This window comes from Oncorhynchus masou, chromosome 10 (genome assembly GCF_036934945.1).
Source record: "Oncorhynchus masou masou isolate Uvic2021 chromosome 10, UVic_Omas_1.1, whole genome shotgun sequence".
In the NCBI taxonomy this organism is placed as follows: Eukaryota; Metazoa; Chordata; class Actinopteri; order Salmoniformes; family Salmonidae; genus Oncorhynchus; species Oncorhynchus masou.
This window is the reverse complement of record NC_088221.1, coordinates 31646415-31663849: the sequence shown is the minus strand read 5'-3', so window position 1 is coordinate 31663849 and position 17435 is coordinate 31646415. Positions and strand designations below refer to the sequence as shown.

The following is a 17435-nucleotide window of genomic DNA, read 5'->3' as shown; positions in this document are numbered from 1 at the left end:
TGCAAGTAAACGTTCATGCAATCTTGCATTGAAGTCAATGGTATATTTTTGCAGAAACTCAATTACGCACGGATCTTGAGTTAGGATTCAACCTCTAATGCACTTAACCACATATCTAGGATGAGCTTACCCCTACTGAAGCCCTCTTCGGAACTGTAACACTTCACACAAAAACTGACTTGGGACCAGTGGTCAAGGGCATTAGTGACCACACACACACACACACACACACACACACACACACACACACACACACACACACACACACACACACACACACACACACACACACACACACACACACACACACACTAGATGAGGGGAGTCAGAGGAAGGGATTGGCTGGTAAGCCTGAGGGGGCGTGGCCACCCATGGCTTGTTACTAGGGTTACCTGGTTGGACATATGTGTCTCATATTGTTGGTATGCAAGCTGGGCCTCCAGCCTGGCCCTCTCTAGAATCAACTCTCGTTTCTTCTGGAACTCAAAGCCTCCATCGGGAGTGTCCCACTAGATAGAACATACCAACCAGTGGAACTTATTTGTACATCTGCCACACCAATTCAATCTTTACTTCCAGAAAGAATTATACTCTACAAAGGAGACAAGCTTACACTCTAATACAGCACCAAAACAACATTCACCACAACTCAAATAAGTTATACTACAAACAAGTCATCTTAACAATATGCAACTACCAACGAGCAGCAGAGCTATATTACAGCAGACAGGAATAGGACGTGCATTGATGCTTGCTCAGGGAGGGAGACTAAACACACACCAACTCAGGAGAGGGGTCTTAGTCTGTAACACAGATGCTGATATATTTTAGTTTGACACCGTCAGACACACCCAGATGGGGCACATACTCACACAATGGTCATAGTCAGAGGTCATGCAGTATAGGTCTAAAATTGATTTTTTTTTAAAGAATCCTCATCAAGCTACACACAATACCCCATAATGACAACGCAAATACAGAATAAATTATTGCAAATAAAATAAAATAAACAGAAATACCTTATTTACATAAGTATTCAGACCCTTTGCTATGAGACTCAAAATTGAGCTCAGGTGCATCTGTTTCCATTGATCATCCTTGAGATTTTTCTACAACTTTATTAGAGTCCACCTGTGGTAAATGGACTTGATTTGGAAAGGCACACACCTTTCTATATAAAAGGTCCCACAGTTGACAGTGCATGTCAGAGCAAAAACCAAGCCATGAGGTCGAAGGAATGGTCCGTAAAGCTCAGAGACAGGATTGTGTCAAGGCACAGATCTGGGGAAGGGTACCAAAAAATGTCTGCACCAAAAACCCAGGGGCCTCCATCATTCTTAAATGGAAGAAGTTTGGAACCACCAAGACTCTTCCTAGAGCTGGCGACCAGGGCAAACTGAACAATCGGGGGAGAAGGGCCTTGGTCAGGGAGTTACCAAAAACCTGATAGTCTCTCTGACAGAGCTCCATAGTTCCTCTGTGGTGATGGGAGAACCTTCCAGAAGGACAACCATCTCTGCAGCACTCCACCAATCTGGCCTTTATGGTAGTGTGGCCAGACAGAAGCCACTCCTCAGTAAAAGGACTCTCAGACCATGAGGCAAAATTCTCTGGTCTGATGAAACCAAGATTGAACTCTTTGGCCAAGTGCCACATCTGGAGGAAACCTGGCACCATCCCTACGGTGAAGCATGGTGGTGGCAGCATCATTCTGTGGGGATGTTTTTCAGCGGAAGGGACTGTGAGACCAGTCAGGATCGAGAGTAAGATGAACAGAGCAAAGTACAGAGAGATCCTTAATGAAAACCTGCTCCAAGGCGCTCATGACCTCCGACTGGGCCAAAGGTTCACCTTTCAACAGGACCACGACCCAAAGCAGACAGCCAAGACAACATAGGAGTGGCTTGAGTGGCCCAGCCAGAGCCCGGACATGAAGCCAATCTAACAGCTCTGGAGAGACCTGAAAATAGCTGTGCAGCGACACTCCCCATCCAACCTGACAGACCTTGACAGGACCTGCAGAGAGCAATGGGAGAAACTCCCCAAATACAGGTGTGCTAAGCTTGTTACGTCATACCCAAGAAGAGTTGAGGATGTATTCACTGCCAAAGGTGCTTAAACGATGTACAGAGTAAAAGGTCGGAATACCTATGTAAATGTGATATTTATGTTATTTATTTTTATTACATTTGCTGACATTTCTAAAAACATGTTTTTGTTTTGTCATTATGGGGTATTGTGATGTCATTATGGGGTATTGTTTTGTCATTATGGGGTATTGTGATGTCATTATGGGGTATTGTTTTGTCATTATGGGGTATTGTGATGTCATTATGGGGTATTGTTTTGTCATTATGGGGTATTGTGATGTCATTATGGGGTATTGTTTTGTCATTATGGGGTATTGTGATGTCATTATGGGGTATTGTGATGTCATTATGGGGTATTGCGTGTAGATTGATGAGGGGGAAAAAACAATTGAATCCATTTCAGAATAAGGCTGTAACATAACAAATGTGGAAAAAAGTCAAGGGGTCTGACTGAATACTTTCCAAATGCATTGAAGGTGTGTACATTATGCAGTAAAACCAAATATGCGAGTCTCACCTTGGGTGTGGTTTGTTCTTCACTGCCGTCACTGTCTTGGCCACTGTAGTGAGAGAGAGAGGGAAAGAGGGAGAGTAAGAAATAACGCATGTGTGCACGCAATGCGCGCATACACAGACACACAGACACACAGCCTTACTTGAGAGAGTCTTCCACCATGACCATCTCAACAGGGTAAAGCTGAACTCCAGATAGGTCCTCTGTTTCCATACTCACTCTGAGAGCAGAGAGAGTAGAAAGAGTGAGAAAGAAAGAGCCAGACAGAGAGTAGGGAGGTCAGACAACTACACAGATCCTCACAGCGCAATGCCCAACGAGTGTCTTTTACCTCCAGTGAGCCAGCCCTGGAGTCATTCCAGTCCCTGTACTGAACTATATGTTCACAGAACCAGGTAAGACAGCCAAATGCCTTATTATTGCTACCATATACATGTTGCAGAGCAGGAGGGAGCAGCATGCGGTACAGTGTGTGACAATGAGTGGGCTCTGACTCAACAACAAAAAAATACACAAAGACATCATGGTAGCTACAATGACAACATTCTGATATGGCCAAGTGGGACATTTCACCCACAATTCCTCACAACATTGACCTTAAATATGGTTAGATGATGCATGGTGGATAATATATTCTGCAGAGTTAGTGTTGGGCTGTGTGGGAGATTTTGACTGCCTCTCTCTGCATAATATGACAATCAGCCATCTGTTGGGTTTGGGGATTTACTTGTATAGGTCAGAAATGTAACCTCTGACTCATTATGGACAACAGTACTCAAAAGTTTACAATGCAACTTTCCAATGTTACTTCTCATAGAGATCTGCTTATGACGATAACAATCCTTAAGATGATCATGGCAATGACCAATTTCACCTTGAAAATGATCCTGAACATGCTGATAACAATGATTATTAAATAAGGCCAGCATGATATGCCAGCATGATAGTAAAAGTGAGAAAGGTGTAATAGTATTATAACCAGCTATAACCAGAAATAACCAGCATTATAACAGAATCGTAACAGAGCCCACCTGTTAGGGTCTTGTAGTAGCTCTACAGCCTCCTTCAGCTGGTTGATCATGGCAATGTGCGTTCCTTCTGTGACCTTTGACCTACGGGAAAGGAACCAGGAAGTGAGTCATCTTGTTTACAATTCAGAACTGTGTTTCATCAATAAAAAATGCTTTTGAATACATCATGCATTAAAAAAAATTGAAATGCTAACCTAATGTCGCCCTGGTATAGATAAGGCACAAACAACACGTGGTGTGATATGTAGCAGAACACATATCGCTTGGCTGTAGCAACAAAATAGTATGGTGATGGTTTGTTTAAATAAAGAGCATATTTCTCAATCCCAAGCCTCTTTTTGGGCCACATTCTCCTGTTCGACAGTGTGTGAGAATCTTTCACCTAAGAAAACAACAACCACAGTATAGAAGAGCCAAAAACAACTTAGGAGGAGCACAGCTTCTCAAAAGTCACCGAAGACGTTTCAAACCTGGCCAACAGTAAAGAGCTAACAGTGTACATCAATCAACTTTAATACAGATGGGCAAAGAGTACTGCCCATAGAAGCATACAGTATAAAGAGGAAAAACATCTTATAGCACAGAGAGTGATAGAGACTGATAGAGGGGACAGAAAGAGACACACAGAGACACACCCACTCCAGTGGACAGAGAGAGGGAGGAGAAAAAGACAGATGAAAGGCGGATGGATGGAGGGATACTCACGTCTGTTCAGAGGCCCAGTGTGTGTCTTCCTCTATCCTGAGGGGCTCGTCGTAGTCTGGCGTCCGTCCCTGCACGAGCAGGAACACACACATACACACCGAGTTACACATACGCGTGCGCGCGCGACATCAGCACCAGCTGCAGTCAAGTCACATGATCCAGAGAACAAGCCAGCGATTGGCTACGGTTCACTTAAATGTTTCCTAGTGAGTGAGAGTGTATAAGCAGGCCAGTGTGCCTCCCTCCCTTCCTCCCTTAAAGATCTGCTGACACACTCCACATGGGGTTGGATATTATACCACCCTGCCTTTCACTGTCACACACACATGGGGCAGCAGGGGGGGGGGGAGAGAGAAAGAGAGACAATGAGAGATAGAGAGGGATAGGCCTAAACATCAGCACCACAGGTAACTTCCATAAAGCTGTGACCGATCTGAGACAAGGCAAGAAGGGCCTTCTACGCCATTAAAAGAAACATACATGTTTACATCCCACTTAGGATCTGGCTAAAAATACTGTAATCAGTTATAGAACCCATTGCCCTTTATGGTTGTGAGGTCTGGGGTCACAAAATGGGACAAATACCAAACAGACTGTGAATGCAGAATTCTGTAACAAAAATCCTCCAAATAAAACACCAAATAATGCATGTAGAGCAGAATCATCATCTACAGGAGAAGAGTCCCCTAAGCAAGCTGGTCCTGGTCCTTGACACATTGGAAAGAATTCACCCTAAAAACAGAGCAAACTAGAATACTATTTGGCCCTAAACAGAGAGTACACAGTGGCAGAATACCTGACCACTGGGACTGACTTAAATCTAAGGAACGCTTTGACTATGTACAGACTCAGTGAAATTAGTCTTGCCATTGAGAGAGGCCGCCATAGACTGACCTGGTTCTCAACAAAAGACAGGCTATGTGCACACCGCCCACAGATTGAGGTAGAAACTGAGCTGCACTTCCTTAACCTCCTGCCAAATGTTTGACCATAAAGAAACATATTTCCCTTAGATTACGAAGAATTTGAGAACAAATACAATTTCGATAAACTCCCATATGTACTGTATTAGGTGAAATACCAGCGTGCCATCACAGCAGCAATATTTGTGACCTGTTGCCACAAGAAAAGGGAAACCAGTGAAGAAAACCATTGTAAATACAACCCATATTTATGTTTATTATTTTCCCTTTTGTACTTTAACTATCTACACATCAGTACAACACTGTATATAGCCATAATATGACATTTGAAATGTCTCTATTCCTTTGGAACTTTTGGGAGTGTAATGTTTACTGTTAATTTCTGATTGTTTATTTCTATTTTTGTTTATTATCTATTTCACTTGATTTGGCAAATGTAAACATATGTTTCCCATACCAATAAAGCCCTTTGAATGAAATTGAATTGATAGACAGGCAGAGAATGAAAGAGGGAGAATGGGTTATCCTGGGCTACTCTGGCATGGAATTGAATTGATAGACAGGCAGAGAATGAAAGAGGGAGAATGGGTTATCCTGGGCTACTCTGGCATGGAATTGAATTGATAGACAGGCAGAGAATGAAAGAGGGAGAATGGGTTATCCTGGGCTACTCTGGCATGGAATTGAATTGATAGACAGGCAGAGAATGAAAGAGGGAGAATGGGTTATCCTGGGCTACTCTGGCATGGAATTGCCCTTTTCCTTTTGTTCAAAACTCTTTCATTATTTACAGCACAGCCATTTCCCTATGAATCTTTCACAATACAGACAGCCTTAATGGACGTTATACTGTAATGTATAACAGGGTGCATTATTCCCTTAGTAACAGCTCCAGAATCAGCTGAGACAGCACCTTTTTTTGCAGCTCATAATGGCTTCAGCTCAGAAAGATCAGTTATTAAAGGCATAGTTAACTCTAAATGTCCAAATGGGTGAATTCAGCACGTTGCTCGCCTAAGTCACTTTAAACCAAGTCTTTCAGTGAGTGATTGAGACAGAGAGACAGAGAGAGAGAGGCCCTTGCCTTGATGTAGCTGCGGAAGCGGTTGCTGAGAGCAGAAGAGGATTCTCTGTAGCCTAACTGTTCCTTCAGGTCTTTCAGGGCCTCTGTTGGGCTCTCCTCTATCAGTTGCACCCCGTCCCCGTGGGGGTCCGCTACAGGGGGGCAGACATTAAGGTCAGAAGTTAGAGGTCAGGTCAGAGAATGTCACATTTCAAAGGCATTTACTGTATGGAGACACAGTAGCATATATACGATGACCAATTCCAATATTGTGTTTGATCGCTTGTTTGTGGGATTTGGTTAGAACAACATTACAACCTCTGTACTCTATATAAAATTATAAACTGGGTGGTGCGAGACCTGAATGCTGATTGGCTGAAATCCGAGGAAATACCATGCTGCTCTTACTGCTCTAATTACATTGCTAACCAGTTTATAATAGAAATAAAGCACCTTGTGGTGCACGGCTACTCCATGTTGCGCCATGCATAAGAACAGCCCGTAGCCATGGTACACTACATTCCCAAAAGTATGTGGACACCTGCTCGTCGAACATCTCATTTCAAAATCATGGTCATTAATATGGAGTTGGTCCCATTATTGCTGCTATAACAGCCTCCACTCTTCTGGGAAGACTTTACTAGATGTTGGAACATTGCTGTGGGGACTTGCTTCCATTCAGCCACAAGAGCATTAGTGAGGTCGGGCCCTGATGTTGGGCAATTAGGCCTGGCTCACAGTTGGCATTCCAATTCATCCCACGGGGACATTGTCATGCTGAAACGGAAAGGGCCTTCCCCAAACTGTTGCCACAAAGTTAGAAGCACAGAATCGTCTAGAATGTCATTGATATAGATATCCCTATAGATATCCCTTCATTGGAACTTAGGGGCCTAGCCCGAACCATGAAACACAGCCCCAGACCATTATTCCTCCTCCACCAAACTTCACTATTGGCACTATGCATTCGGGCAGGTAGCGTTTTCCGCCAAATCCAGATTCGTCCGTCGGACTACCAGATGGTGAAGCACGATTCATCACTCCAGAGAATGCATTTCCACTGCTACAGAGGCCAATGGCGGTGAGCTTTACACCATCCAGCCGACGCTTGGCATCCCACATGGTGATGTACCTTAGGATTGTGTGAGACTGCTCGACCACGGAAACCCATTTCATGAAGCTTCCACCAAACAGTTATTGTGCTGACGTATACCAAGGTTCTTTATTTGAGCTGTTATTTCCATAATATGGATTTGGTATTTACCAAATAGGACTATCTTCTGTATACCACCCCTATCTTGTCACAACACAACTGATTGGCTCAAAAGCATCAAGAAGGAAAGAAATTCCACAAATTAACTTTTAACAAGGCACACCTGTTAATTGAAATGCATTCCAGGTGACTACCTCATGAAGCTGGTTGAGAGAATGCCAAGAGTGTGCAAAGTTATCATCAAGGCAAAGGTTGGCTACTTTGAAGAATCTCAAATATAAAATATATGTTGATTTGTTTATTTAATTTATTTAACCGGGCAAGTCAGTTAAGAACAAATTATTATTTACAATGATGGCCTAGGAACAGTTTAACACTTGTTTGGTTACTACATGATTCCATATTATTGTTATTTCATAGTTTTGATGTCTTCACTATTATTCTACAATGTAGAAAATTGCAAAAATAAAATAAAAACCCTGGAATGAGTAGGTGTGTCCATATCATTTTTTGTTGTCTTTTCTATAATTTTGGATTATCAGAGTTCTGCTGTAGGATTTAACTCATGGTCTAGAAACCTACAGAGAGAATCTGCACAATCTCCCTCTATTTTCTGCTGCCTCTCACTCTCTGCCTCTCCACTCTCTGCCACTCACTCTCTGCCACTCCACTCTCTGCCACTCCACTCTCTGCCTCTCACTCTCTGCCACTCCATTCTCTGCCACTCCACTCTCTGCCACCCCACTCTCTGCCACTCCACTCTCTGCCACTTCACTCCCTGCCACTCCACTCTCTGCCTCTCACTCTCTGCCTCTCACTCTCTGCCTCTCCACTCTCTGCCATCCCACTCTCTGCCACTCCACTCTCTGTCACTTCACTCCCTGCCACTCACTCTCTGCCACTCACTCTCTGCCACTCCACTCTCTGCCACTCCACTCCCTGCCACCTCACTCTCTGCCACCACACTCTCTGCCACCTCACTCTCTGCCACCCCACTCTCTGCCACTCCACTCTCTGTCACTTCACTCCCTGCCACTCCACTCTCTGCCACTCCACTCCCTGCCACCTCTCACTCTCTGCCACTCCCTCCCACTCTCTGCCACTCCACTCTCTGCCACTCCTCACTCTCTGCCTCCCCACTCTCTGCCACTCCACCACTCCACTCTCTGCCTCCACTCTCTGCCACTCCACTCTCTGCCACTCCACTCTCTGCCACTCCACTCTCTGCCACTCCACTCTCTGCCACTCCACTCTCTGCCACTCCACTCTCTGCCACTCCACTCTCTGCCACCTCCACTCTCTGCCTCTCCACTCTCTGCCACTCCACTCTCTGCCACTCCACTCTCTGCCACTCCACTCTCTGCCTCTCCACTCTCTGCCACTCCACTCTCTGCCACTCCACTCTCTGCCACTCCACTCTCTGCCTCTCCACTCTCTGCCACTCCACTCTCTGCCACTCCACTCTCTGCCACTCCACTCTCTGCCACTCCACTCTCTGCCACTCCACTCTCCGCCTCTCACTCTCCGCCTCTCACTCTCCGCCTCTCACTCTCCGCCTCTCACTCTCCGCCTCTCACTCTCCGCCACTTCACTCTTCGCCACTCCACTCTCTGCCTCTCCACTCTCTGCCACTCCACTCTCTGCCACTCCACTCTCTGCCACTCCACTCTCTGCCACTCCACTCTCTGCCACTCCACTCTCTGCCACTCCACTCTCTGCCACTGCCACCACCACTCTCTGCCTCTCCACTCTCTGCCTCTCCACTCTCTGCCTCTCCACTCTCTGCCACTCCCACTCTCTGCCACTCCACTCTCTGCCACTCCACTCTCTGCCACTCTACTCTCTGCCACTCCACTCTCTGCCTCTCACTCTCTGCCTCTCACTCTCTGCCACTCCACTCTCTGCCACTCACTCTCTGCCTCTCACTCTCTGCCACTCCACTCTCTGCCTCTCCACTCTCTGCCACTCCACTCTCTGCCACTCCACTCTCTGCCTCTCCACTCTCTGCCTCCCACTCTCTGCCACTCCACTCTCTGCCACTCCACTCTCTGCCACTCCACTCTCTGCCACTCCACTCTCTCCACTCTGCCACTCCACTCTCTGCCACTCCACTCTCTGCCACTCCACTCTCTGCCACTCCACTCTCTGCCACTCCACTCTCTGCCTCTCCACTCTCTGCCTCTCCACTCTCTGCCTCTCACTCTCTGCCACTTCACTCTCTGCCTGCTTCACTCTCTGCCTCTCCACTCTCTGCCACTCCACTCTCTGCCACTCCACTCTCTGCCACTCCACTCTCTGCCACTCCACTCTCTGCCTCTCCACTCTCCTCTGCCACTCCACTCTCTCCACCTCTCCACTCTGCCTCTCCACTCTCTGCCTCTCCACTCTCTGCCTCTCCACTCTCTGCCACTCCACTCTCTGCCACTTCACTCTCTGCCTCTCCACTCTCTGCCACTCCACTCTCTGCCTCTCCACTCTCTGCCTCTCCACTCTCTGCCTCTCCACTCTCTGCCACTCCACTCTCTGCCACTCCACTCTCTGCCACTCCACTCTCTGCCACTCCACTCTCTGCCACTCCACTCCCTGCCTCTCCACTCTCTGCCTCTCCACTCTCTGCCTCTCCACTCTCTGCCACTCCACTCTCTGCCACCACTCTCTGCCTCTCTCTCTCTGCCACTCCACTCTCTGCCTCTCACTCTCTGCCTCTCCACTCTCTGCCTCTCCACTCTCTGCCTCTCCACTCTCTGCCTCTCCACTCTCTGCCACTCCACTCTCTGCCACTCCACTCTCTGCCTCTCCACTCTCTGCCTCTCCACTCTCTGCCTCTCCACTCTCTGCCTCTCCACTCTCTGCCTCTCCACTCTCTGCCTCTCCACTCTCTGCCTCTCCACTCTCTGCCTCTCCACTCTCTGCCTCTCCACTCTCTGCCTCTCAACTCTCTGCCTCTCAACTCTCTGCCTCTCACTCTCTGCCACTCACTCTCTGCCACTCACTCTCTGCCTCTCACTCTCTGCCTCTCACTCTCTGCCATTCAGCCTCTCACTCTGCCACTCTGCCTGCCTCTCACTCTCTGCCTGTCACTCTCTGATATGATTGAGAGAGTTCGAGGTGGTCTATTAATAACCAGTCTTCTGGTCCGGGAGTGAAGGTCTATAGAGAATCCATCCGAGCTCTGCTAATATAACAGCCCAGATACTCTGACAGCTCTGGATAGAGGTAGCTGTATTCTGCTGTCCACTACTTTATTGTACAGTATGGATGAATCCAACCTTTTTGTATCAGGCCCTTGTCTTCCAATCCATTAGAGGATTTAGAGACTAAAAGGTGACGAACCCCAACTCCTCTTATCTAAGTCAGTCTGATTTAGCCTGCCGTTTAACACACACATTGTGATATTCTTACGACATACTCCACCTTCACTTTCAACGCCATTCCCACCCAGTCTGAGGCCCACCAGCCTATCAGTGACCCACCCCAGACTACTCCCTGGGTGTGCTGACATAGCCTTACTGGTGTATATCTTTATTCCCTGTCCCCACCACACACACTCCTTAGAGTTTAGCCAGAGTCAACACTCCCCCAGAGCTTCCTCCATCCCTCTCAAAAACAACAATAAGGAAAAACGACCCACTGAGCCACATAGAGAGACACCATGAAGGATCCGGAAACATCTCTTTTATCCCACTTCCTCTCTTTAGCGCAACAGTGACTATGTTTCTATCCTCTGTTTCCTCTGGTGGCAGATAGGGATATAAACCAGAGGCCTCTCTACAGAATCTGTCTGGGCTGTGTTACTGTGTTATCCCAACCTGACGATGTCTGGCATCTGGAGAGACAGAAATTGTGCCTCACACACAGACAGCCCTGCTGGCTGTCCCCTTCTGCCATTCAGGAGGGGCTGTTATCAGGGCTGGACGGTTACTCATTGACAAGCTGGGGTTGAGATATCCACACTGAGTGTCTAGTCATATGTTGGACTAGGAATCATTCAGTGGTTACTTGGTTACTTTCATTTTGTGCGCATCTATCAGTGACAAATACATGTCAGTACATACAACAAGTAGGTCACGTGGGAGAGGCTTTGTGCTGTGAGGTGTTGCTTTATTTGTTTTTTGAAACCAGGTTTGCTGTTCACTTGTGATTTATAAGATGGGAGGGAATTCCATGCACTTATGGCTCTGTATATTACTGTACATTTTCATGAATTTGTTCTGGACCCCTGGTGGCATGTCTGGTGGGGTAAGTGTGTGTGTGTCAGTACTTTGTGTAAGTTGACTATGCAAACAATTTGGAATTTCCAACACATTAATGTTTCTTATAAAAACAAGAAGTGATGCAGTCAAGTCTTTCCTCAACTCTCAGCCATATTGGCCCTCTAATTACAATGAACAGCAAGACATGCCACTCTGTTCTGGGCCAGCTGCAGCTTAACTAGCGCTTTCTTTGCAGCACTTGACCATATGACTGGACAATAATCAAGATAAGATAAAGCTAGAGCATGCAGGACTTGCTTTGTGGAGTGTGGTGTCAAAAAAGTGTGTGTTCGTGGGTTGGGGGGGGGTTACCTGTTAGAGTGCTGATGTGTTCGCTGGAGTCGTCTTTGCTTAGCCCCTCCTCCTCTGTGATGTGGGACATGGGGACATTGAGACTCAAGCTATCCTCATCTGAAGGCTGAAACATCCACACAGCTCAGTTACCAGAAACACTAGCAAACATTTCTGTTCCAGAAACCAAATCAAAGCATCTCTACAACTGCTACAACGCAACCGTACGTATTTCATTCAGAATAAGACAAATATTTCAGCTACAAAAAAAGATTTCAGACATCAAAGTGCAACATACTGCTGAACAGACACTCATAATTGCGTTCTCTTCAACAACACACCCCAAACGCATCGTTCTAGAGAACTGTCGTGTCATACCTGACAATATCCATCTTATTCATTACTTTGATCACCACAAAACACAGTGATGTCATGGTGAACATGCGTATATAAAAAAATAATACAAAAAAATGAACAAATGATAGAAAGATATCCGGCTGTGGCTGTGTGCTCAACTGAGTCCAGAACGGCTTTGAAGATCTGGTGACTATTCAACATCACCAGGCTGATGTTCTTTCTTGTATAACTTTACATTAATGTCCATTTCTAAATATTCAACTTATGACGCAAAAAAAAAAAAAACAATAGTTTTTTTGTTTGAGAATGCATACTGTAGAATACACAATGCATATGTTACACACATACAGTATATGCATGCATGAGTGTAAGCATGTGCATGCATGCAAGTGAACACACACACACACAAACACCCCCTTCATCCTACCTCGGTGGCAGACAGTCTCTTGTCCCCGTTATCGCTGCCAACTCCTGAGTCAGTGTCCTGTTTCTTATTCTGGTCAATGTCCTCCGTGCTGAGAAGAGAGGGGTGAGGGGTGAGAGAGAAGGATTATGGGACGGTCAGGGTTAGGAGGTAAAAAGGCACGCGGAGGAGAGAGGAAAGAGGAGAAAATGACAGATAGCAGCGTCTAATCGCTCCGATCACACAGACACAGCAGGACTGTCACTCTCTCTTTTTCTCTCGCTCTCTCTCACACACACTCAGATGCTCTCATAAACTCTCTCTCACACACACACATGGAAGCTACCTTCAAGGGAAGTGATCTACTAACGGAGTCTCCAGACAAATTAACGGTGATGTGGTCTGAGATACACTTCTCACACACACAAATGCACACACACACACATACGCACGCACGCACGCACGCACGCACGCACGCACGCACGCACGCACACACACACACACACACACACACACACACACACACACACACGTCTCGTTGTTTCTAGGCCACCTATATTTGCATCCCTAGGGAGCATGTTCACTGATCACTGTGAAGCATATGGCATATCTGTCCTTATCTTCATTCATATCTATCCCATTCTGGCCTCACACCTTCTCAATCATTATCATCATTCAATACACCAGTCATAAGAGAGTCCATGTGAATGTAGTTCTACTGGAACACTGGACAAGTCTGTTGGGTTCCTGTACTGTGGGCCCCCCTATGGCTGTATTATAAATAGTTCCACTGCTCTTTTCCTCTATTGCCATGAGTGTGTGTATGTGAGAGGGATGTGAATGTGAGTCTCTAAGCTCTCCCGGACAAAAGGAACCATTTTCCTGCCCACGCGTTGCAGTGGGGTGGGTTATAGGGGTGGGGGCAGGCATTAAAAGGGAACATTCAAGGGCCCAGGTTTCCAGTCGAAAGGCATGGTTTTGACTGCTCCTACAGTCTTGCTTCGGTACTGCAATTTAACTGAGGCCCAGCCCAGAAAGACAACTTCCATTGATGGCCACAAAGAGAAGTGAGATATGAAAATTCCTAATAAGACCTTTGTAATAATCACCTTTGTACACAAAACATCAATTGAATTATTCAAATAATTGTCATGAGGCAAAAAACATTTCCATCACTCACAGCCGAAGATATTAACATTTTATGTTCATCCAATGTCTGCCATGCATTTGGATGATGTGATGTCGTCGTCGCTGCTCAAGCTGCTCCCTGTGCACGCTGAATGCTAGTGCGCATGTGATGTTGGTCCGTGTAAACCGGATGCAACTCAGATATAGACGTCCATAAATCAGCGTATGTGAACATGAGAAGATTACCTTGAAAACAACGGTCAGGCATCTTGAAGGCAGTTCTGTATACCTCAGTAGGCACATTACAGAACATAAGATCCTCCCTCCCTGCAAAACACTCTCATACACACAGAGAGGAAGGCTCAGCCACGGAACTAAAATGGAAAACAGACCTGGGTTCAAATACATTTGTATTTTAGTATCTGGTATTTAAAATACCTTTTCTGTATATTGGAGTATTTTCAAATACACAGCCCAAAACAAGTACCTTTATTTGAGTATTTGAATGGTAAATATATTTATTTATTTTTGTTAATTTTTTAAATTATGTTGTCTTTTTTAGGGGGCAGATCAGCTTCCATCAATGTAATTGTCTGCATCATTTCCAATCCCCCATATATTTTTTTGTAAATATATACCATATATATAAAATATACAGTGCATTCGGAAAAGTATTCAGACCACCTCCTTTTTCCACATTTTGTTACATTACAGCCTTATTCTAAAATTGATTAAATAACTTTTCCTTCATCAATCTACACACAATACCATAATAACAAAGCAAAAACAGGTTTTTAGAAATGTTTGCAAATTTGTAAATAAGTTTACATTTTTTATATCAGTATTCAGACCCTTTCCGATGAGACTCAAAATTGAGCTCAATTGCATCGTGTTTTCATTGATCATCCTTGAAATGTTTCTACAAATCGATTGGAGTCCATCTGTGGTAAATTCAACTCATTGGACATGATTTGAAAAGGCACACACCTGTCTATATAAGGTCCCACAGTTCACAGTGCATGTTAGAGCAAACACTAAGCCATGAGGTCAAAGGAATTGTCCATAGAGCTCCGAGACAGGATTGTGTTGAGGCACAGACCTGGCGAAGGGTACCAAAAAATGTCTGCACCATTGAAGGTCCCCAAGAACACAGTGGCCTCCATAATTCTTAAATAGAAGAAGTTTGGAACCACCAAGACTCTTCCTAGAGCTGGCGACCAGGGCAAACTGAACAATCGGGGGAGAAGGACATGACAGCACGCTTGGAGTTTGCCAAAGGGCACCTAATGACTCTCAGACCATGAAAAACAAGATTCTCTGGTCTGATGAAACCAAGATTGAAACCAAGAACTCTTTGGCCTGAATGCCAAGTGTCAGGTTTCTGGAGGAAACCTGGCACCATCCCCACGGTGAAGCAAGGTGGTGGCAGCGTCATGCTGTGGGGATGTTTTTCAGTGGCAGGGACTAGGAGACTAGTCAGGATCGAGGGAAAGATTAACGGAGCTGTCACACCCTGACCATAGTTTGCTTTGTATGTTTCTATGTTTTGTTTGGTCAGGGTGTGATCTGAGTGGGCATTCTATGTTGGATGTCTTGTTTGTCTATTTCTATGTCTCAATCAGAGGCAGGTGTTAGTCATTGTCTCTGATTGAGAACCATATTTAGGTAGCCTGTTTGGTGTTGGGTTTTGTGGGTGATTGTTCCTGTCTCTGTGTTAGTTTGCACCTGTATAGGCTGTTTAGGTTTTCTCGTTACATTTATTGTTTTCGTACTGTTCGTGTTCTTTTTTCATTAAACATGAATCTAAATAGCCACGCTGCATTTTGGTCCGCCTCTCCTTCACCAAAGGAAAACCGTTACAGGAGCAAAGTACAGAGAGATCCTTGATGAAAACCTGCTCCAGAGTGCTCAAGACCTCAGACTGGGGTGAAGGTTCAACTTCCAACAGGACAACGACCCTAAGCACACAGCCAAGACAATGTAGAAGAAGCTTTAGGACAAGTCTCTGAATGTCCTTGAGTGGCCCAGCCAGAGCCCGGACTTGAACGCAATCAAACATCTCTTGAGATACCTGAAAATAGCTGTGCAGCGATGCTCCCCAACCAACCTGACAGTGCTTGAGAGGATCTGCAGAGAAGAATGGGAGAAACTCCCCAAATACAGGTGTGCCAAGCTTGTAGCGTCATACCCAAGAAGAATTGAGGCTGTAATCGCTGCCAAAGGTGCTTCAACAAAGTTCTGAGTAAAGGGTCTGAATACTTATGTAAATGTGAAATTTCAGTTTAAAAAATATATATAAACTTGCGGGGCCTCCCGAGTAGCGCAGCTGTCTGAGACGTCACTACACAACCGAGTTCGATCCCGGGCTGTATCACAACCGGCCGTGATTTGGAGACCCATAGGGCGGCGCACAATTGGCCCAGCATCGACCAGGTTAGGGGAGGGTTTGGCTGGTGGGGCTTTACTTGGCTCATCATGCTCTAGCGACTCCTTGTGGTAGGCCGGGCGTCTGCAGGCTGACTGTGGTCGTCAGGTGAACACAGTGTTTCCTCTGACACATTGGTGCGGCTGGCTTCCGGGTTAATTGGACGGGTGTTAAGAAGAGCGGTTTGGCGGTCATGTTTCGATGGACGCATGACTCGACCTTCTCCTCCCGAGCCCATTGGGGAGATGAGACGAGATGGCAAAAACCATCAAACGCTATGATGAAACTGGCTCGCATAAGGACCACCAAAGGAAAGAAAGACCCAGAGTTACCTCTGCTGCAGAGGATAAGTTCATTAGATTTAACCGTACCTTAGATTGCAACCCAAATAAATGCTTCACAGAGTTCAAGTAACAGACACATCTCAACATTAGCTGTTCAGAGGAGACTGCGTGAATCAGGACTTAATTTATTTAGAATTCAAGGCACACTTAACCAGCATGGCAACCACAGCATTCTGCAGCGATGCGCCATCCCATCTCATTTTCGCTTAGTGGGACTATCATTTATTTTTCAACAGGACAATGACCCAACACACCATCAGGCTGTGTAAGGGCTATTTTTACCAAGAAGGAGAGTGATGAGTACTGCATCAGATGACCTGGCCTCCCCAATCACCCAAACTCAATTCAATTGAGATTGTTTAGGATGAGTTGGACTGCAGAGTGAAGTAAATGCAGCCAACAAGTGCTCAGCAGATGTGGGAATTCCTTGAAGACTGTTGGAAAACCGTTCCAGGTGAAGCTGGTTGAGAGAATGCCAAGAGCGTGCAAAGCTGTCATCAAGGCAAAGGGTGGTTGCTATGAAGAATCTCAAATATACAATATATTTTGATTTGTTTAACACTTTTTTGGTTACTACATGATTCCATGTGTGTTATTTCATAGTTTTGATGTCTTCACTATTATTCTACAATGTAGAAAATAGTAAAAAATAAAGAGAAACCCTGGAATGAGTAGCTATGTCCAAACCTTTGACT

The 17435-nt window shown here is 45.6% G+C and overlaps 1 protein-coding gene across 1 annotated transcript in view; it reads right to left on the bottom strand.

Annotated features, from left to right (window-relative positions):
* Positions 1-17435, bottom strand: part of LOC135547524 (leucine-rich repeat and calponin homology domain-containing protein 1-like) — a 98714-nt gene that overhangs the window by 21155 nt on the left and 60124 nt on the right. Inside the window, exons 7-14 of the mRNA XM_064976601.1 lie at positions 12868-12955; positions 12105-12210; positions 6348-6478; positions 4341-4408; positions 3636-3716; positions 2747-2824; positions 2608-2650; positions 393-509 (exon numbers count right to left, since the gene is read on the bottom strand). Of these exons, the coding sequence (XP_064832673.1) occupies positions 393-509; positions 2608-2650; positions 2747-2824; positions 3636-3716; positions 4341-4408; positions 6348-6478; positions 12105-12210; positions 12868-12955 (712 nt within the window). The remainder of the gene's footprint in view (positions 1-392; positions 510-2607; positions 2651-2746; positions 2825-3635; positions 3717-4340; positions 4409-6347; positions 6479-12104; positions 12211-12867; positions 12956-17435) is intronic.